General features: G+C 36.6%; 1 protein-coding gene across 2 annotated transcripts in view; it reads right to left on the bottom strand.

The window, feature by feature from the left end:
- LOC113532640 (G patch domain-containing protein 8) overlaps positions 1 to 23,647 on the bottom strand; it is a 105,535-nt gene that overhangs the window by 5,782 nt on the left and 76,106 nt on the right. The window contains exon 2 of one of the 2 annotated variants that reach the window (XM_026924098.3): positions 21,976 to 22,119. In XM_026924098.3, coding sequence (XP_026779899.3) covers positions 21,976 to 22,119 — 144 coding nt within the window. Of the gene's footprint in view, positions 1 to 21,975; positions 22,123 to 23,647 lie in introns of both variants that reach the window. The other variant, XM_026924097.3, reaches the window with a different exon arrangement.

Genomic DNA, 23,647 nt, shown 5'->3' with positions numbered 1-23,647 from the left:
GCCATCTCTCTCACCCAAAGAGCACATTTTGCTCTCTTTGATTGGCTGTGACATTGTAAACTAAAAATTAATAGACTGAGCACACACTGTCCAATCAAAGTACACTGAATAAAATGAAATATAAAATATTAGGTATGGTCTACATAAAAAAGTTTCTAATCAAAATGTACTGTAAGTTTATTGCTTATACTAAATTTAAACAAGTTTCTAATTCCTAGATTGAATTATGTAGAGTGAGCAAGATCAATTCACTTAGTATTAACGTAAACCAATTACATCATGAAATCTTGCAGGGATGTTGGCACTGACGGGTACTATAACTATACGGTGTCCCAAAAGTCTTCATACATAGAGAAAATTAACACTTTTTAGTAAAATGTAACTTTATTTACAAAATATCCTCTACATGATTGCCATATCTTTGTAAACACACATGAAGTGAACGTATGGAGTGAACCACACTCATGATGAACTCTGATTATCATGATGATAATCTGGTGTATGCATGTAATTGCATTGTGCCAGCTTCCCATTCCAGCCATGAGAATGATTTCAATAGTTTCTTCTTTTGTCAGAGGCATTCTTAAAGGCTATCTGAAACAAATATAAACTAAGTATGACAAATTTTGGAAGACATTTTGCTAAAAAGTGTTAATTTCCCCCTATGTATGGAGATTTTGGGACACCATGTATAGTGTTAAATTAACACAATTAATAGATGTGTGGTAGAATAGTGCAGCGGTAAGATAGCTTTTGCAGAATGGCAGCGACCTGCGTTAAATCCTCAGTTTGGGTGAGTGTGTGGAGTTTAGGTTTATTCAGAAATACCGGACCAAATCATGTTAGATGCACAAAACCAAACTGTGTTAATGTAACTCAGTTCAGTCACATGGAACTGATGTACACATTTGTTGTGATTGAATGTAATTGTGATTTGATTGAATGAAAGGGTCACAGCTTTTCTGTTGACCATATTTGGTATATGGAGGAAACATGGCATGAACCCAGCAGAGCATTACGGACTTGAAGTGCTTAAAAAATTTGAGCTCATAAATGCAGCTCACTCTAAGTGTAATAGTTAATAGACCTTATCATTATATAATGCATTGTTCAACCTTATTAGTTTCATTGTTGAGCTATTAATAGATATTAGATATTAGCTCTCCCATCCAATTTCATGACCAGCCAGCAGTTCTGCTTTGTATTTTGAATATGTAACACCTTTATTCCATTACAACCCATTCGTGCTTACTGTGTAAAAGCCATGGCAAAGAATTCCCTGACACATTGATTGATTTGTATTGAGAAATCAAGTGTGTTTTGTAACAACTGTTTATTATCATTAAAATTTCACCATTAAAAAAAAAACTGTTTTAAATGATGTGAATGATAGTTGTGCCATTTTCTCTCTTTTCCAATTTTTTTTCTCAGTGCCACTTTTTTCCTTCTTCTCTTTGTCACAGTTTTGATTTAAAGTCAAATTAATTCTACTTTTCTCTCACTAATGCTTGACATAACTTCCATTTCTGAGTCTGTTGAGAAAATATAAAAGCAATGTGTGTAATTATCTCAGAACACTGTCATATTCATGATTTTGGATTTTGCCCTTGAAAGACAATTTGAAATGTCATTGAAACAGCTGCCTCATGAATAATTGACAGATTTACAGAACGGTTTGAACTGTTCAGCAGAAAATGTAATGTCTTGAAAACTCAAAGGCACCGATTTACCATGTCCTTTTTGCTCTTTTTTTCCCTGACAAAACAAAAGAAACTGATAATAAAATGGGAACAGGAATCCAGGAAGTCTTTGATTTTAAAAAAAAAAAAAAAAAAAAAAGGAAAACACGACTATTTCATTGGCACTGTATCTGAATAAGATTCAAAATGGTGTTTATCATCTCAGGAATGTCATTCAATAATCTTAGCTATACCTGTAAAGAATATCTGTTCATTTCATACACAGTGTGACTGATAATTGTCCTTACACCAGGGGTCCTGGTTGAATAAACTCTGATATAAGTATCTAAAACTCTTACTGAGTGAAGTTAAAAAGCAAACTTGTTGTTGCTTCACTCTTCACCTTTGCCATGTTCATCTTTATAAGAAATCCTATTTCGTGCTAAATACAACGTCTGGGATAAAGGTTTTTCATGTGAGATGTATGGTATATGGTATTTCTATGCAGGCTTTTATATGTCAGCCCAGTAGTGCTCAGTCCAAATACAGTTAATGGAAAAGCCACATAAAGCCACAAAGCATTAAAAATGAAAGATTTATGAAAATGCTGTACATGAGAAAAAATTCTGAAACAGCACAGCATTAATTAATAGAAAAAAGCCCCAGACCATTACAAGACTTTTGCAAGGATGTTAGTTTTAGCTACTCTATGAGTAATTAAAAATAGTTGCTGACTAAATGTTATTTAGTTAAAGCAAAATTGCTATTTTTAGGCTATTTTATTAGTGTAGTTAAATGCTGATAAACAACAGCAAAGGACAGATCAAACTGCACTTTAACAGCCATACACAGGCTACAAATTATATTTACGGCTTAAATGCTCTTTTATGCATTGGTAAAAATAAATACACACATGCAATAAATGTGCAAAATAATAAATATCTGTGTCATATTACACTTGTACATACCAATTCTCAACTGAAACCTTTGAATCTGGAACTGAGAATACACATCATAGAAGCTCATGTTCGTCAACAGAGCCCTTCTTACAGCTCAATCACCTGCCTTACTGGCTCTATAACAGAGTCTTAGAGCAGTGTTGAGGCTGATAATGACTCAGGACTTGAACCACCATCTTCAATTCCAGCCTTAGAAGTGCCCAAATACAAATTTGGATAGACCTCTTTCAGCTGTCATGCACCACTTTAAATAAGCTGAGTGCAATTGGATAGCTATGTGCGACACACAGCACTGAATGCGCTTTTTGTGCGGTGTGTATATGAACACCCAGTTCTTGATTAATACTTGAGAAAGTAATCCACCTTCATGTTTCATGTTCATGTTTATGATGCTCCCTATTGTTTTTAACATACACCTTCTGAATCACTATGCTGCTTGTGACAGACATAAATTGCAGCATTTTTTTGCAACTGTATATTGTTTTTTAATTCTGTTCATTTTATTTGGATATCTTATTGTGTTGTGCTCCTCTGGGCTGCCCTACATTTTAAAAAGTGGATGATGAATTTTAAATAGAAATTCAGTATACAGTATAAATGCTATTCCATTCATGCAATGAATCATCTGCACAACAAAGATACTCCCTGACAAATGAATAATGAGGAACACAATATATAACAAAAATAGATATAACTGTTCTAACAGAAATTTTCTCAGGTCTCACACCCACATATAATCATGTAGGATAGGAAGGTCCATGTAAGATATTAAGGTCCAAATTAGCAGCTTCGTATATGGATTTGGTGACTTTTTAGGTCCCTTTAGTGAATATATATTCATAAAAGAGCATTTGATACAGCTCTCCAGCTCACATCACAGCTTTTCCCAAAAACCAATCACTGATCACCATTGTTTTCCAACAACCAATCACTGATCACTAGTTTTTCCCAACAACCACTTGTTTCCCAATTGCCAATCACTGATCACCATCATTTCCCCAACAACCAATCACTGATCATCATTGTTTCCCCAACAACCAATCACTGATCACCATCATTCCCCAACAACCAATCACTGATCACCATTGTTTTTCAACAACCAATCACTGATCACCACTGTTTCCCAACAGCCACTTGTTTCCCAACTGCCAATCACTGATCACCATAATTTCCCCAACAACCAATCACATCACCATTGTTTTCCAACAACCAGTCATTGATCACCATTGTTTTCCAACAACCAATCATTGATCACCATTGATTCCCAACAATCAATGAGCATCACTGTTTCCCAGTAACCAATCACTGATCATCGTTGTTCCCATGACTAACAGTGGTGCCACGGCCAAATACTTCTTCTTTTTTTTTTTTTTTATAAGATATGAGTTTTGTTCTGTTCTGCTCTTTAGATTTTCCTTTTTCATGTTTTAATATGCAAATTATCATGATGATTCAATGAATATGCAAATTACTCTGTAACATCATCTGGTGACTTCTAGCATCTTCTTGAACATGTATTAGTTACTTTTTTCTATAATTTTCTATAATTATAACTCTAGAACACATTATGAATGTGTGGCTAATTCTAAGCCTATGTTGTTAGTAATCAGCAGGGATTATATGATTCTACCTACGGCCACACACAAGGGCAAGTCAGTGTGAAATGTCATCTGACAGCAGAAAACAACCATGACCTCTGCCTTTCAGGACACATTAGGAGCTTTTTCTACAACATCAGCTCCATAATGAGAACAGGCAACATCCTAATCAACTAAAATGACTCTGGATAGGTGGTGTCACCCACATATATGCCTCACAATATAAAAAGATACAGATCTGGGTTCTTAGTCAAGGTCTGTGCATCAGATGTCATCTTCAATGCCACTCAATGCTGCCAGGTTACTGGACATAACAGAGCCATTTTCAGTGTTTATTCTTTAAATGTACTATAGTATATTATTCCTTCAAGTATACAAAATGAACCTTAGTTACTCTAACCTGTGTGTGTGTGCATGTGCATGTGTTAGGGGTGTAACACAATGGCACGTTGTGAATCTATGTAGCACTTCCAATTTATATATTGTATTCGGATTTAAATGCGAAGTGAGTGTGTCTAAACAGGAAGGTTTTTTAAATATTTGTTTGTTTGGGGTTGTTTTATTGCTTCTTCTCTACTTTCAACCGCTAATTCCCCGAGATAGAAATGCCAGCACTGTCAGCATGGTCTGTGAATTCAGCCCTGACAGTTCCTCCACCTCAGTTAGATTTGAGAGACTGATACTCACTGGAGTATTTTTTTAATCCCACTCACACAATTATTATTTGTGTTTGTACCTGTCTGCCTTTTCTAACAAATTTAGTCGGTTCTGTTTCCCAAAATTTCAAAACTAGTAGCATAATTTAAACCAACACAACCCTGACCAGGCAGTTACTAAGGATGACTGAACATCCTTGCATGTTAATGAATGTTTGTCCCTTTGTCCCTTTGCTTGCCCTTCTCTCACACCCGCATGAAAGTAAAAACCTCCTGCTCAGGTGAATTTTTTAATAACCCGTCGGATCCCAGTCCCAAATAGATACCCTGCAAGCTTGGCTGGCAAGCTTTCTTGCAAGCTTTATAATAATAAGAAGAATAAAAAGAACAAAACAAAATACAAAAAAATAGTGCACGTCCTATTTGTATCTGTATTTATATCTGTTTAGAACACATTAGATGTTCATTCCCAATTATGAATAATGTATTTGTTGTCAGTTATATCCCTAGTGTGTGTGTGTGTGTGTGAGAGAGTTTGTGTGTGTGTGTGAGTTTGTGTGTGTGTGTGTTTGTGTGTGTGTAATTACACATGCTCTAGTTCTTCTGTTTTATCATACTCCACTGTGACAGGCTTTAAATCTAAGCCACAAAAGCTCAGGTGTGGAAATTCACTCGGCTGACCTCCTAGACCCAACCTCACTCAATCAACAGATGGGACTTCTAATGCAGTGTTCCTCGACCCTGCTCTATATTTGAAATTACGCCCTATTTATTATATAGTGCACTATTTTGGGCAGCAATTTGTAGTCATGTCATAAAGCACATTCCAGAAATATCTGTACTGCAAAATATCAAATGTGACAAAGCACTAAAATAGGCCAAATAATGGAGTTTATATTTCAGAATGTTACTGTACCAACACAATGTGCAAACCACGTAGTGTACAAAATCATTTTATCTTTAATTGCATTTTATTAGTGCTGACAAACCAGCGGAACCCAGAAGAGGACAGGTTCCCTTTTAAGTCTGGTTCAAAATTCATATTTTTAATTAATACCATAAATCTTCCCTTATAAAAGAAAATAATTTTCATTTTTCAGGCAGACCCACTATCCACAAAACAAACTAAAAGAACCACTGATAGATTTTTTTTTTTTTACCCAGTGGACCAAGGAAATTGAATAGAGGGATCTGGTGTGTGAAGAGAGAATGAATGTGCGTGTTTGTGTGTGTAAGGCGTCTTAACACGGTTCTTCCCCTAGGTATGGCTGATCCTTTGAGAGTCTCACAATGAGTCATCTCCTTCTCTCTTTCTCTGTCTGCCTTTCTTTTTTTTAAATGCCACACTCTCTTGTCCTTTTGGCAGGCTGTGGCAGGTGCAGATAAATGGAGAGGCTCAGCTGGGCTACTGATGCTCTGGAGAACGCGCGGCGTTTGACAAGACCAGAAGACAATAAGAAGCTCTTCAGAATCAGAGCTTCCATAGAAGAACTCTCTCTCTCTCTCTCTCTCTCTCATTCCTAAAATCTGAACACTTGGGAACATCAATATGTTTTCTCATCTATTTCAAAAGAAAGTTGTTAGTCTCCAACCTGAGATTTATTTATTTATTTATTTATTTATTTACCATTGTCTTTCTCATTTAATGTTATGGCTCATCCATGAGTCAAGTTAGTCCCTCTTATCTCTCCTTCCATAAATGTTACATAAATGTCTATTAACAAAAAAGTCATATTTTCCATTGTTAAACAACAGAACACTTTGTTTTACAATAATCACAATAGTAACTTACCCAAGATTTGCACAGCCAATCTGTAAAAGATGGTCTCTGCTTTATTATCCTGAAGGTTTAATCAGTGCAAAAGAAGGCAGTTTAATGCAAAGACAGTAAAACTATATCCTATAGCAGCAACTGTGCTGCTTCTGAACCACTACACTGCTGCATGCTATATGATGCAATGTGACTAACTATAGCTTTTTAAACCAGCTGAATGTGGGGCAGAAATGCTGTTTCTGAGTGCTATAGATAGGTTTCATTAATGCTTTAAGTCAGAAATATAAACACAAATACACTTTACCCATGTTCAAAATGTATTTTAATGTATTCTAGGTATTTTATTCACCGGCCACTTTGCCAATCTCTTTTGAAGATTGGAAAAAGACCAACTGATGTTTTTCCAGTTTTCAACTGTCAAGTTTTGGTGAGTTTGTGCCCACTGTAATGTCATATCCCTGTACTTGGCTGACAGGTGTGGAATCCAATGTGGTCTTCTGCTGTTTTAGTCGATCCTCCTCAAGGTTCAGCGTGTTGTGCCTTCTGAGATGTTTTTCTGCTTACCGCGGTTGTAAAGAGTGGTTATTTCAGTTACCTTAGACTTCCTGACAGCTCGAACCAGTCTGGCCATTCTCCTCTGACCTCTCTCATCAACAAGGCATTTCCACCCTCAGACCTGCCACTCACTGGATGTTTTATTGTTTTTTTTTTTTTGCTCCATTCTGTGTAAACTCTAGAGACTGTTGTGCATGAAATCCCAGGAGATCAGCAGTTACTGAAATACTTACACTAACAACCATGCCATGGTCATCGTCACTGAGATTGCATTTCTTCCCCATTTTGATGTTTATATTTCAATACAGTTCAATCAAATTCAGTTCAATTTCTATTTATATAGACTTTTAACAATGGGCATTGTCAAAAAGCAGCTTAACAGAAATCCAGGTATATAATTTAAATTAAAATTTTAAATGTATCCCTAATGATCAAGCCACAGGCAACGGTGACAAGGAAAAACTCCCCGAGACAATAAGAGGAAGAAACTGTGAGAGGAACCAGACTCAAAAGATCATTAGGGATACATTTAAAATCTTCATCTGATAGTGTGATGATATGAATAACGTCTCTTATATAACTGTATACTATAGTCAAATAGTGCTAACTGTGTTAATAGGAGTTTGAGTATGAACATTGAATATGAGTATGAGGATGAGTTTTAGCTTGATCTATTGTATCAAACTGGTGTTCAGTGGTTCAGTGATGGAGACTTGAATTGCAGTCTTTAGGCTATCCAAGGAAGAACATCCACAGCCATCTTTAGGGTGTCTGTGTGGTACTATCCACAGTAATCTCATGGTGATCTCTAGGCTAGGTGAAGTGAATATTAACTGATGCTCTTGACCTGTATCTGTATGACTTTATGCATTGCATTGCTGCCACATGATTGGCTGATTGGATAATTTCACGAATGAGCAGGCGTACAGGTGTTCCTAATAAGATGGTGATGACTGCGAGTGTATTTGTAAATGAAACAGTGGGACAGAAATGGCACCTCAATCATGGGATCACTTTAATGCTTTGTGCTTATTAAATATCTGGACTGATCCATTGTAGCCCCTAATTTGTACAATATTAGATATTTCTATCAGCTGAACGACATTAGCCTCTGTCAGCAGAGAATGCCTCTTCGATGAACCTAAAGACATTCAAATCTCACATGTAGGTAAGAGAGAAGGAAGTTCAGAGAGAGGTAAGTCTTGTGAAGGCATAAGTATAGTCCCACGATGCACAGAGGTGGTGTAGAGAAAAAAAAAAACTCACAGGAAACAGCTGAACACCAACATTGACAATGCTCTTTCAACCTTAGCAGCCAAAATTACAGTCCTACACAACCACTGCAGGCTATGCCACTATAAAGAAAACACACAATATGCTGTTGCAAAGATGAATGTGTGTCTTTTTTTTAATTTGTGAGTCTGAGGCTGGAGGTTGTAAAAAGGCGTCTTGGCTGACCTTAATGTCATAAGCATTAGGGGTTGGTAATGCCAGTATTTGTTTAGATGTGTTCAAATACAAACTGAACATTTGAAATTGCAGTGAGAGCTTGCACTGAGAGAAATTACAAAAAGAAATACGGTGCTGACTGTAGCTCTTCCTGACTATTCTTTTGGGATCATTTTGACAAATGGTGCTTACTGGTTGCAGCGACATCCCTGTTCTGCTGTACTTAATGACAATGCAAGCAGAGTGTCAGCAGGTTCCTTCATCACCCCACCCCCCACCTAACAAATAAAAAATTCCATTATGCATCCTAAAGACACTGCTGTAACAACACTTGTAATCTGGTCCAATCAGACTCGGACCAAATCTCATCACAGAATGACATTCTTGGAGGTAGGAGGCAGCAATAAGCCTCAGGCGTGTACTTGAAGAGCAAAATTAAAAGCTCTAACTTACTCCCTCGTCACTATAAACAGTACCTCCAAGGACTCGAGAACATATCCAGAGTCTATGTGTAAACCCTGTGCTGGCTTGTATAGGCATTAAATAAAAACACTGAATATCTTAAAATATAATAAAAATGAGAAGCGTTAGCACTGACGCAGATGAAACACATATGTTCTTTATTCAGAGAGAGATGTTCCTATTGAGTGATTCTTTTTGTGATCAATTTTCAGGTGGTACAGTCATGAACAATAAGAAGACATTGTCTTGTCAATGCTATTATTAGCTTCTACATAATTTAATCATCAGATGCCATGAAGAACATGTAAACTTTGTGCTTTGAGCGAGATGCCTAGATTTGGTACTGAAAAAAGGCATAATACCCTCAACAGAGTCTATATCTATAAATACTGTATCAAGGACACAGGAGATATGTAAAGACCAGAGTAGATGTTCTGACAGCTAAGCTTTCATCTATCTCCTTATCTATTTGTAACAGTATGTCCAGACCTATTTCATTAGACCATTGTTATTTATCATAACACACATTGAAGCAGTGGTTCTCAAAGCGGAGTTGTTAAAAATTGTTACCCTGATGGAAATACATACAGTCCTTATTATCAAAGATATTCTATTTATTATTGAGTTCTTAGAGTTATTTTCCTTGAACTGAATAGGTTTTATTTGAATAATGAGCCTAATATTTGAATATGTATTCAAATCGTTTAAGAGTGAAAAAAACCAAAGACTGAGAATAGATCATATTAAACAAAACAAAAACAGGTATTGAACTAGTATTCTCAATCTTCTCTGGAACACTGTGCCAGAGCTTAGAAGCGATGTAAATAAATAAATAAATAAATAAAAATTCTGACAACTGACACTTGGGATTAACAGTGGGTCTGCCTCAGCTAAGCGAAGTGCTCGGAATGTGTTATAGCATTTTGTGAGATCAGCAATACACAAGAGCTAAACTGTTTCCCCGAAAAATTCATAACGTAAGGTCTGGTACCTTAATCTTAAGGTCTTAATAAACGGTCTTTAGGTCTGGTACCTTAATCTTAAGAATGTTCTTTAATTAGCAAACATTTCCAGAGGCCCTTCTCCACTAAAATGGTATTTAATTTTAATGAGTAAAGCAACCCGTTTTTTTTTTTTGTTTTTTTTTTAATTTGATCTTGCATGTAGTTTTACCTCAAAAAGGCCAGAGGCTGTTAATTTCAATTTCAATAATCTCACTTGATCCATTTGATATATTGGTAGGGACCAAGCATGGAGTGCTGAAACATTTTTTTTTCTCCCCTAAAATGAATCATGCAGACCAAACTGTAATGTCAAACTTGGTCAGTAGATAGTATTCCCTCCCACTAGCGAGATGGGCCCAGTTGGTTGGATGGAGGCACTATAGTGCAACATTGCATGCTTTAGCCTATACTGTATCATGCAAACCTTGAGACCTAGAGACTATTTTTTGGTTTGATTCTTTGCTAATTCCATAACAATGTGCAATTTGGGCCATCAGGCTCTTTCCATTTATATATACATATATATATATATATATATATATATATATATATATATAGCTAATTTACATAATATGCAAAATTTATTTTTGCAAAACTAGTCCTAAGATTTTTGACCTGTCTTCACAAAATTAGTGACAAATTAAATTAGTGACAAATTAGTCAGCAGAGTGTGAAACCTCAAAATTACTAAAAACATGACGAGATTTATAAAGTGGCCACCACAGTCTAGCCACCAAATGCCAATCAATCCAATTGGGATGAAGCTTGGTTCACTCAAATAGCTGTAACTCGGGACTGGTTGCATGGATTTGCACAAAACCTGAATGGCATTTTCAGTACAAGGTTCTGAGGAGGCTTGCAGAGTTTAGGCTGTGTTCATTGTTAAGGGGCAGGGCTAAGTTCAAATAGCTGTTTCTCAAGAACCAAAAGTCTAAAATTTGGTGTGCTACATCGTTCTGCTAATCTGAAAGTGGATGTTTAATCAGGAGGGGTTTACTTAAAAAACACGGCTGCCATCAGCCAATCAGGTTTCAACATTTCACATGATTAGCATTGATTAGCATATTATTATTATTATTATTATTATTAACTAATTTATTTGTAGTCCTTGTGTAGTTTGACCATTGTTATGCTTTTTAATTCATTATTCACCTAGTGAAAATAATTAAAATAATTAGGCCATTCTGTAGTTCAGACTGCTACGTTTATACCTTTACCGATTGAGCACATGCTGATCGTTCAAATAAAAAAGATGATGAAAAATGGAGTCATTTTTCCTAATGCTGTGGTGCGATCAAATATAACCCCTGAGCTAAATATGATTCATGAAGTCTGCTTGCATTGTACAGGAGTAATAGATCTCTCAGAGATGTGATCTGACGTTGGAGATGAGGAGGCAATTTCAGTGGCATCTGTCAACTAGTTGCACTTAGTGACACAGTACTGCACAACTGAGAGTTATACTAGAAGCTTTGTAATGTAATGGTTATCTATCTATCTATCTATCTATCTATCTATCCAAGAATTGGTGTACCTATTTGTCACTGTTTTGCGGAAATCGTTAATTTTTTAACTTTGAGACCTCCATGCAGAATTTCTGTGTAATGACTCTCCTTTTCATTTATTTTTTCTCTAAACGACAACCTGCCACAAGATTTAGAAAATAATATAACTTGTTCTATCTCCTCCTGAACGCAATTTCTGTTGTAAATTGTTGATTACACTTACAGTACATTTATCATCTACAATTTAAAAACACTATCTGTTTAGTTATACTATTATACTATTTATTTATCTCTGTTATGGATGGATTTCAGGAAACCCAGGCACATACATAATGTCTGTTCTTAGCTAGTTAAGGCTTAGTGTAGCTTGAATAAGTTCTGAATAAGTATCTATATCTGTTGATGTTCTTTACTTGTAACACAAAGGCAGTTCATTTTCTATCTTCCAAACAATGGTAGTTAATGCAGCATATACAATCCTAAATCATCCTGACATATAGGTGTTAGCGGAAGCTGCACAGCAGGCTATATTAGAGTTTAATTCGGGTGTTTGTTTGGATTCAACCATTGGGCATGTAGATATTGTGTCTTGATTTTTTCCTCCATTCACTTTCCCAATTTCCTGTTTTGTTGTTTTTTTCCTTTTTTGGTTACATTGTTAATTCTGAGTTTCAGAATTCTCAGAGTTCTTCAGAGATTCACCTCTACTTCATGACACTCACTGTACTCTAAAACACTAGTATTTCTTCCACCATCATGCAGAATTATATATAACCAACCGCTCTCTGAACTCACCAATCTGTCTCTCAGTCAGTCAGGCCTCTTAAAATGTTTAACTCATCCACCATTTTTGAGTAATGATCCTGTATATTAGGCATACAGTCATGACTCCTGCTACCAGTTTTAGATTTAAGCCTAGGGCAGCAGCTTCAAAAATTGCAGCACGCCCATAAAATGCAATAATTTATGTCTCACAGCAGGAAAAACCACAAGCCAAAGTTTCATATTTTAATTTTGGCAGCAAAGATAGTCACACACACACACACACATCAAAACACAGCAATGTTCACAGAAAAAACACACTCTAAATAGCAGGAGAATTTTAAAATAGCAGTACATAATCACTTTGAGGCAAATTAAACAAGCAAAACATGAAAATATGTACATTAATATTTGTTGTATTCTTAATGCCTTTTTTAAGTCTTTTCATAATTATTTTTAACAATTTTAAGACAATTTTAATTTTGGAAGGTCTAAATGACTAACTTCAAATGAAAAAGATTTTTTTTTTTTTTGATATTGAATATTTAAAACTAAAATCCCTAGAGATAGAAATTTATGATGAATTAATTCATTTAATGATTACTACTTAATCTAATGGATAGAGAGTCTGACTTGTAACCTGAAGGTGAACCTGAAGGTCGTGGGTTCGAGTCTCAGGTCCGGCAGGGATTGTAGGTGGAGGGAGTGAATGACCAGCGCTCTCTTCCACCCTCAATACCACGACTGAGGTGAGACCCTTGAGCAAGGCACCGAACCCCCAACTGCTCCCTGGGTGCCGCAGCAAAAAAGGCTGCCCACTGCTCCGGGTGTGTGTTCACGGTGTGTGTGTGTGTTTACTACTGTGTGTGTAACTGCACTTGGATGGGTTAAATGCAGAGCACAAATTCCGAGTATTGATCACCATACTTGGCCACAAGTCCCTTCACTTCACTTCACTTGATTGTGTTTGGTCAGAAAGTTGATTAAATTCCTATAACAACAACTCTGACAGTGACTCCAGCTGCAAGGTAAATTGCAGATTTATATTTATGTCTCTGCTCTAATAGGTTATCTTTCTGTAGTAACGATGTTCACAGGGATGCGGCGCATAAACAGCTTTCAAAAATGTGTAATTAATGATATGGTGAAATTTTCTATTTTGGAAGAAGTCTCCAGTGTCAGCACTTTGTAGCTGTCAGAGGTAAAGCTTTAAGTTTTTTTTTTAGACATGGGAAACCTTTGAGGACAGAGGGCTTTGCAATTTCTCAGTAACACGAAAAGCTGTACTTTTTTTTTTGTCTTATTAACTTCCCAAGGAAAAAAAAGAGGCAGGTGAGAGAATGACTGTTTATAGCTGTTATAGTGGAGGTGATAATAGGATATGGATGTTCCTCAATATTAAAAGTAACTGTAAAATGATAAAAAGTATGTAGTGTTATTCTTGTAAAATAATAATAATAATAATAATAATAATAATAAACTGCTAGTGTTGGCAAATTGCTGTGGTATAACATTCCAAGGTGGAAGGAATGCTAAGGGTATAACGATCACATGATTTGGAACAATGCATTGATTTAAAAGGCAACAATTAAAATGAATTGAGGCAACATCATAAATTGATTATTATCAAGTGTAATTGGTTATAAATCAATGAATCGAAAAAATACAGACAACTGGTGTGTAAAAAATAATTCAGATTTTTAAACTGATATAGATATAGGTATGTAGATTTGTCCATAACTCTGATACTTAAAATAATCTGTCTTTTTGTCATCATCATTCGTGAATTAATGATAAGTATACCCCAGATTCTGAACAAAGTTGGTAACATATCGATCAAAGGCTACTAATTTGAATCATATCATATTGTATCATAGATGATTCAGGGGTATTTTCAAACATCGAATCATTACCTTATCGAAATTGTATCATATAGTATTTTACTGTAGCAGAGTCAGTGGTGTCATCATATATCAAGTTGTTGCCTTAAGAATCAAAAGCATCTTTTTATTATGTATCATATCATGTCGAAGCCTGAGGTTTACACCCCTACAAGATGGTCAAAGAATCAGACAGACTAAGATCAGTATTAGAGATTACAGCATAACAGGGACATATCCACATACGTGATGGATTCGGATTTATACATTACTACAACAAGAGGCTCCATTTTGGGATTTACGCCCAAGATTACCAAGTCCCACTTAGAACTAAATGTGATTCTCAAAAGCTTTTAGCTAAATGGGTGGTTAAAAATCCATTTCATTCAATCCTCAACCTAGATTTCTCATCCTTCCTTCTACTTAAAGCTGATTGTACACCAAAGCTGCCAGTGTCACTTTTCTTCTTTCCAGAAGCAAAACGCCAACATGAGGATTATCCTAAACCCAATCTGCTGCTGCAAAGATAGGTACATCCACATGAAACACTTTCCTTTTCCACTTCTGCCTCACGCTAAAGGAACACAGACTCGCATGCCTATAGAGCACTCACTTTGGAAAATGACAGCCTGTCAGGTTAAGTGTTTCACATCTTTTGCCTCCTTGTGGGAGGCCTGTTTGTGCTTTAATGAATTTGTGCGTTAGGGCCTGAGAGGATAATGATGTGACAATATTTGAAGCAGGTGAGAGAGCGAGCGTGTGCGTGTGTGTGTGTGTGTGTGTGTGTGTGTGTTGAGGAGATTTAGAGATTGCAGCAAGGTGCACTGAGCAGCTTTTCTCCAAGGCTTTGATCCAGGAGGACAGCTAGCACCAGAGAAGCATCAGTCGTGTTCAGTGATGTTGACAGGCTGAATAATTTAGGATTGAGGCCCTCTGCTGTATGCTCTGTGTCACCCAAAGATGTTTGTTAACCTCTGTGCTATCTCCTGTTCTGCAGATTGAGGATCTACAAGCTTAAGGCTAGAAAATAGATGGGGTGTGATAGAAGGAGGGGGTGGTTGCAACAAAACTGTGTCAACCCACATACATAGTCTACAGAATAGACAGTATTTTAGATGATAAAAAACACATTTTCCCCCATTTTATTATAAAACTGTTTGAGATATCTTTAAGTTCCTTCAAATCCCATGTAAACCTAGAGACCTGAATGTCACGTCTGCTCTACACAAAAAAACACAAACTCAATTTCCTAGAATGCTCAGCCTAACAATGAACGACAGACTCAGTCACATGACACATCACATGATCCTCTACCTCATTCTGGTTCCCCAGATTTCTAATCACAACCACCTGTTCCCAATTAGCACAATCCCCATAAATATCCCAGACGTTAATTAAATCTTTGCAAAATCTCTCTCTGAGGCTTTCATTAATGACGTTACTGAGCCTTTTGTTTGCGTACACGCTTTTCCGGTATTAACCCTGTCTGATTGTTTATTGAGTTCTGCCTAACATAGTTAAATCTGTCTGCTGATCAGATGATACTTTGCCTGTCTTTCGGCTTTTTGTTTTAGGTTTGTCCTGTTGGTAGTGAAGCCGAGACAAAAAAGCTTCTAGACTAGTATAGGCTAGTATAACGTAAATGTTTTTTAGATGACAGCACTGTGTGGGCAGAGATGTCTTTCTGTATGTTCATGAAGTTATGTTGCTTTTTAGTGGTGGAAGGGCAAATTATGCAATCATGCATGTATAAATAGGCTAGCATGGTAGCTCCAACCCAACCATTTTCAGAGATAAAAATAAATTAATATAAGGTTTTATTTTTGCTATCCAGTTTATCCGCTCTTAATAAAGTCCCTTAAGCCAAATTATTTTGGATTTCTCTGAAACCAAGTGCAACAGCACTATCAATGGTTGTAAGGATAATACACAGAATGGTATGAAGAAGCGAGGATGGGGCTGATTTCGTTCTAGCTCAGACTGTAGATTCGTGCAGCCTATTAGTGACAGTCATGTCAAGTGATTACACACCATCTAGATTTGATTTCCATTTGATGGCTGATGTTTAGTATTTGGAGGAAACATGGCTTGAAACCGGTAGAGCATTACAGACTTGAAACACTTCAAAAAGATAGAAATCATAAATTATATAGTATAGTATACCTTTATTGTGTAGTGTAATTTTCCCTACATCATTCTTATCATGCCATTGAACAGAGCTTGTGATATAATGCATTGCTCAACCCTAATAGATTTGTTGTTGAGCTACTGATATTATAGAATGACAAGCCATCACTGAGCTACAGTTAGTAAGTGTACTGTATATTACAAGGTTGTCTATATGGTAGGTTTTCATGTGTAATAAACAAAAAAATGTAGACTGTGTATGTATGGGCAGGCTGATGCAATGTGCCTCTAACTAAAACCATTATTATTTTGTTCTACACACATGAACCAGATATTTTCTGATTTTGCAAGCAAGTTCAGCAAGCCACATTTTAAACCTGGAACTGTTCCTATAAGCAAGACAGCTCTAACAATAGAGGTCTTCAAATCACAGATGCTACACAGCATTAAAAAATATAGCAACATTATCAACCACATTATCACACATTTCTCTTAACTTCTGTTTTCTTTCTCAAAAAGGTTTTTGCTGTGTTGAAAATACATGACCTCATTTTTTTTCCTGCTCCACTAGCTCTTCTTTGACTCTGCAATGGCTCCAATGCTATTGGAAGTCCCTCAGATATTTATTAAGCATATTATAAATGTAAAACTGCACCATTTTTTTTACATATAAAATACACCCAGTGGCCACTTTAATAAGAAAACCTGTACACCTGCTCATTCATGCTATTATCCAATCAGACAGCAGCACAATGCATACAATCATGTAGATACAGGTCAAAAGCTTCAGATAATGTTCACATAAAAAAATGTTTTATCTCTGTGACTTTGACTGTTGCATGGTTGCTGTGGCCATTGTAGCCTCGGATTCCTTTTCTTGGCTGACAGGAGTGGAACCTAATCTCAAGTTCGATCTCAAAATGTGCATTCTGTGATGCTTTTCTGCTCGCCATGGTTGTAAAGAGTGGATATTTGAGGTACTGCAGCCTTCCTGTCAGCTCGAGCCAGTCTGGCCATTCGTGTTGTGTGTGTTGATTGTTGTGTGTGAAATCCTAAAAGTTAATGTGAACATTAATTGAAGCTCTAGACCTCTAACTGCATGATTTTATTCACTATCCTGCTGCCACATGACTGGCTGATTGGATAACTGCATGAATGAGCAGGTGTACAAGTGTTCCTATTAAAGTGGCCAGTGAGTGTACTGTTGAAAGTAAGAAAAGTGTCTTTGCCTGGTGTATTTGCTTTGGTACAACACTTTATAGAAGTGATGGACAGAACCACTTAGGTCTGTCAAGCACACACACACACACACACACACACACACGTGCACACACACACACACACGCGCGCGCGCGCACACACATACTTCCCCATAAGGAGAAGTGATTGGAATAGATTTTCTGGGCCTGCTCCAGCAAGATGCAGAACTCCTATAGGAGTCACTGAGAACCAGTTAACACAAGTGAATTTTCACATTGATCTTTAATTAAATGTTCTCACTAGCTATAATAAGAATTTAAATATACCATTCAATTTGAACAATTTGGCTTTCATTTATCCAAGTAATTTTGAATTGTCTAGAGTAGAATTAATTTAAATTGGTAAAGATCCACTTTACAAAGGTCAAGTTAACTCAAGGTCATGCAACTAACATAACTGAATGACAACAACCCTTCCTTTTAATACTTAATATTAACGAGTAGTGACTATAAGAGTATGACTCTAAATAAAACAGTTTGAAGTGGTTCTGTTTGTTGCATACTGGAGCTTCATGTTACCACTTTTGACTAGTGCACATACTCAGAAAAAAGTCGAGACATGTATTTTGATTTCATCATCAAAACATTTTTAATAAAACAAGCTATGTTATCAGCTCTATGAAAAATCTATGAACGTCTCTAGCCCTTTAGGTAGTCTCTGGTCAGATGAGCTGCTTTCTGCTAAATAATTTACATAAATGCATGTGCTTTGATAAACCACAACAGTAGGATCTGCTAAAGAAGCCAGGCTGGTTCATGTAAAAACTAAAGGCCCTGAACTACAGATAGAAGTGCTCAGTTCGGTCCACTGAAATACCTCGTTGCAATCTCAGTTCAGCAGCCAGTACAGAAAAAAAGGGTTTATCAAGGGTACTTCGTTTCCTAAACAGATTCTACTTCCCTATCCTAACAACACTGGGGAACGCTGTGTTGTAGGGTTCTACATAGAAACCCTAAGGGTTACCCCAAAGAGACAAACTAAAGAACTACTATAGTTTTAAACTTTTTACCTGAGTGTAGCATAAACCAACCAAGGCAAGATAACAGAAACCTTCCTCCTACCAAGTATGATTTAATTGCCAAGTGTGTACAACTGTATACAACATGACATAACGTCATTTTTTCCCTGTCAAACAAGATCAAAAAGATTTTGGCCACACATTATAGGCATGTTTAGCAAAAATTGGGAAATACATACTGTTTAAAAGCAAACAGACCCACTGTGTTGTGTATAGTGATCTAGTTTAGTGATCTAGTGATCTTTTGTGACGATAGATGGTATCATGAATATTCTTAAGTACCAGGATATTTGAACCTAAAATGTGGTTGCCTCTGACAGGGGGTTACAACTTGGTTATAAATAGACAGTTCAATACAATGATAACTCCAATACACTGAAATCAACACAGAAATGCTTGCAGGAAGACAAAATCGACGTCTTGCAATGGCCATTTCAGCCTACAGATTTAAAAATGTTGAGCCTGTAGCGTAAACGAAGAAGTCCAAACATAAAACCAAGGAGTTTGATGATTGGCGTAGAGGTCTTAAATCATCCTACAACCTTGTTATACATTACACAAGGAGGCTCTGGAGGCATTTATTCTCTTCAGAGGAGGCTTCACCAAATATTTATTTGGGGTGCTGATAATTTTGAAAGCAGTTATTTTTAGGAAAATGCACATCTGTGTGTATGAACCCACAAGGAACAAGTAAAGGCAGCCATCCATAATGAGCACTCTCCTCCTCTTTCTCTCCTTTCAAACTTTCCACTTCTCTCCCCCACTTACTTTTCAGTTCTGTCACTCTCTCTCGTGTGCTTGTGTCTATGTGTGTGTGTGTGTGTGTGTGTGTGTGTGTGTGTGTGTGTGTGTGTGTCTGTGTGTGTCATTCAGTCACCAGTAGCTAAAATACCACATGTCACATTAACATTGTGCATATATAACTTTTAATTCCTACTGCAGTGACTCATCAGACCCACTTCCTGTGAGAAATAAAAAACGTGACACAGCAGTATGTGTCAATTCATACACACTGGGATTTCTATGGGATTTTACATGCACTGCATTGAATACAGTAACTATTTGAAGTTGTAGCTCTTGCTCTACTTTCGTTCACCTGTCTTCTGTCTCTATTTATGTTGTTGTCTACACTCTCTATTTCATAAGAGTGCCACAAGATTAAGTTTATACCCATTTCTCAGAAGCAACCGCAAAGGAACACAAACACAAAATCTGATACAGGATAAATACTATCGCTCAGAAGTGCTACAATTACTACTCATAAAGCAATCACTTCAACTGTGAATGTTAAAATCTTACAAAAAGAAGAATGCTAATTTACAATTTGAAGCTAATGAAAGCAAACTCTAGTAATAGTCAGGTTGGGACTGCTGGAAACCAACACCAATCCTATGATATAGTACACAACATCAGGTAACTGAGCACACTTGCATATTTTGTCTAAATATATCCAGGAAAAATGCTGTTAATGCTGTTATACAACAACAATATCCCAGATTTTATTCACAAAGAAAATTATTTAAACGCATGGTAGATTCTGCTAGAAGTGGGTTAGGTTCTTCAGAAATTAACAAGCCATGACTCATTACACAGGGTTCTCATATTTCTACTTTAAAGGAAAAATCCACCTTGAATTACTTGCATATTAATCTATACATGCATATCATTAATAGGATGTTCACTGGTGCCAAATATTTACTTTATTTTAAATTCTGAGTTAAGTGAATTTGGTTGAAACGGTTTCCTACATTACAGTGGGAATTCATCTCTACCTAAAGAACATGATGCAGCAGAGTTTTAGACCTTTAGTCTGTCCAGCTCTCTCACTTCCTCATCTGTACACTCTGCTCCAAAAAAATCATCTTCCATAGCTTTAACTTTCATGCTAATACCAACGTCACCACCATCACTCTCATCATCTTGTAGATTGCTAACTACTCAAACCGAGTCTCTGATGTAACTCTGTGATAAACTGTGTTATGCAGTTATGCACTGCATTCTGGAGCTTTGAGTCCAACATTTATTGACATTTATTGACCTGACATTTACCTCAATGTTTAAGGTTGTTTAAAGATTCTTCTATTAAACTGCATTGTACTATAACTGCACTAGTGTAATGTGTAAAAAGAAACTTGTATTTACTTGTATGCTAAAACAACCAAACACTTTGCTTCAATATAATTCGACTCTTAATAGAACTATAAATATGTTAAAATGAATTTGCTTAAGTTACTTTATTAATATATTCGATTTGAGAGACTATTTCCAGACTTTTTTCCTTACGTGGAGCTAGCATTTCACATGTGCAATGTTACTAACTATAACCTCCTGTCCTGTTTATTTAGGCTGGTTTATCTGACCATTTGTTCCATTGATTTGTTCCCTGAATACATTTTTTTATTATGATCTGGATTTAAATTAATTTAACTTATCGTATTTTATATTTTATATTTTGTGTGTGAACATGTTGTATCTTGCTACTGACCATGCTGCTGTAACACAAGAATTTCCCTCATGGGATCAATAAAGTCTATCTATCTATCTATCTATCTATCTATCTATCTATCTATCTATCTATCTATTTGTCTTGTACTGCATGTTTTTGGCTATTGATACTATACAACCAGTATCCTCTCAAAGGAATAACAAAAATACAGCACCAAACAACAAATAAGCACCAGAATCACTAAACACATAACAAATATTTCAGTATAAACATACACTATATGGCCAAAAGTATGTGGACACCTGACCATCACACCCATATGTGCCCATTCCAAAGCCATGGGCATTAATACATATTTGGTCCCCCTTTGCTGTTATAACAGCCTCCACTCTTCTGGGAAGGCTTTCCACTTGTTTTTGGAATGTGACTGTGGGGATTCGTGATCATTCGGCCACAAGATGTTTAGTGAAATCGGCCACTGTCAAGTGAGAACTCATGGCGCACAATCAGCCTTACAATTCATCCCGAAGGTGTTCAGTGAGGGTGAGGTCAGGGCATCAGGCCACTTGGCACACCATGTCTTTATGGACCTTGCTTTGTGCACAGAAGCACTGTCATGATGAAACAGGTTTGGGCCCTTTGGTTCCAGTGAAGGGAAATCTTAATTCTACAGCATACAAAGACATTCTAGACAATTACTTACAACTTTGTGGCAACCGTTTTAAGAAAGCCCACGTACGGGTGTGATGGTCAGATGCCCACATACTTTTGGTCATATAGTGAATTTAATGTGTTTCCAGGTGGAGTTTTCCTTTAAATTCCTCAGTAATGTTGGGCTTACCTGTTTGTGTGCATGGTCATATGAGTTGATGTGGTTGTCAAACTCTTGATGCTTGTGGTACTGTTTGTCGCAAAGCTCACAATAGAAGTTGGCCTTCAGGTTCTCCAGAGCTTTGGTTATGGCTTTCTCCTTTTCAGCATAGTCCTGCTGAGAGAGAGAGAAAGAGAGAGAGAAAGAGAGAGATTTGAAAGTTTGAGTGGAATGATTACAACCTTTCATATTTAAAGGAAACCACCTATCTGCCTTTAAGTGTGTGGGTAATATTCTTATTCTTATTATGCTTTCAATGAGACCTTGTGACATGATGCGTTGCTCAATCCTAATAGTTTCATTGTTGCGCTATTGCTAGATATTAGATTTTAGCTACAGTGATATCACAAGCAGCCATCACTGCACATATGCCTCTTAAAACTGATTAAATAATTGCAATAAAGTCTGAGTTGTCTTATTTTTTATAGCATTTATTATAATGCCTAATAAGTTCCTGTATAGCATATGGTATATAGTCACTGTAGTTACTAAAAAGTTGACACTTAGTCCTCCTTATAATGATTGCATTTAAAAAAAGAGGCTCTTGAGGCCGGCAGGTCATAATCTGTTATTATCAACTCAACAATTTCGGCTCAAACACTCAGAGCTCCATTTTCAGCACAGAGAACTTCAATACAGTTCCTATGACGACAAGGTCAGATTGAGGAATTGAGGCCTGAAGGTTGTGGAAAGCCAAGATGCAACTATTTTCACTACACATAAACAGGCTTGACACGCACATGTATCAAGGAAAACCTCAGAAGAAGTGAGGTTAATTGACTTTTTTAAGGTTACTTGAGTCTTTGCAGTTACGCCTGATTTGATTTCACACATATAAACACAGACAATGCTATGTTTTATCAACAAGAGAAGAATTTAAAATTAAACATGTATGGACGCTCGTGCACATACTATACACACACACACACACGCACACTCTTGTTAAAATGCTGATCTTTGGCCCCATTGACGCATATATTTGAAAACTAAAATATAGCATTTCTCTGCGTTTTGGTCTCTCATCCACACATATACAGTGTCACAGCATCAATGAATAGCATATGAATGTGCTAGGACTCTGCTTATCATGGCTGCTGAAAATGTTTTTACTTTGTGGTCAATAATTTTTCACTTGATAATGTGTTTGTAATTTAATTTCACTTGGTTTATTATTATACCCTCATGCAGAGGTCCAATACGATATGCAAGATGCACTCTGATACTACAAACCACACTGCGAAAGGAGATTCTGGATAAGACCCAATTGCAACTTTGGCATTTTCCCTTCACAATCCAATCTTGTTCCATCTCATCATCACTCCATGAATCCTTGTGGTTCGTATTTTTCATTTTAGAACTTTTGGCTAATTGTGATGCTGGCCAGGATAACTGCCTAGTTTAAAATGGTGCATGTCAGCTGACAGACTCCAATCCAGACTTGTTTTGGACACTCCTGGGGCTTAAAAAAACCTAGAAAAACCTACTAGATGCTGCTGTAGACATAGCATCATGCTCTAGACATAGCATCCATAGCACAAGGCCAATCATTGAGCTATAAGGAGGATTCTGTTTATGGACATGAGCATCCATGCTGCACACACTCAGTTCCAGAATCAACTATTTTATCCAAGCCGCTGACTTG

This window comes from Pangasianodon hypophthalmus, chromosome 22 (assembly GCF_027358585.1).
Source record: "Pangasianodon hypophthalmus isolate fPanHyp1 chromosome 22, fPanHyp1.pri, whole genome shotgun sequence".
In the NCBI taxonomy this organism is placed as follows: Eukaryota; Metazoa; Chordata; class Actinopteri; order Siluriformes; family Pangasiidae; genus Pangasianodon; species Pangasianodon hypophthalmus.
This window is presented reverse-complemented; position numbering and strand designations above follow the sequence as displayed.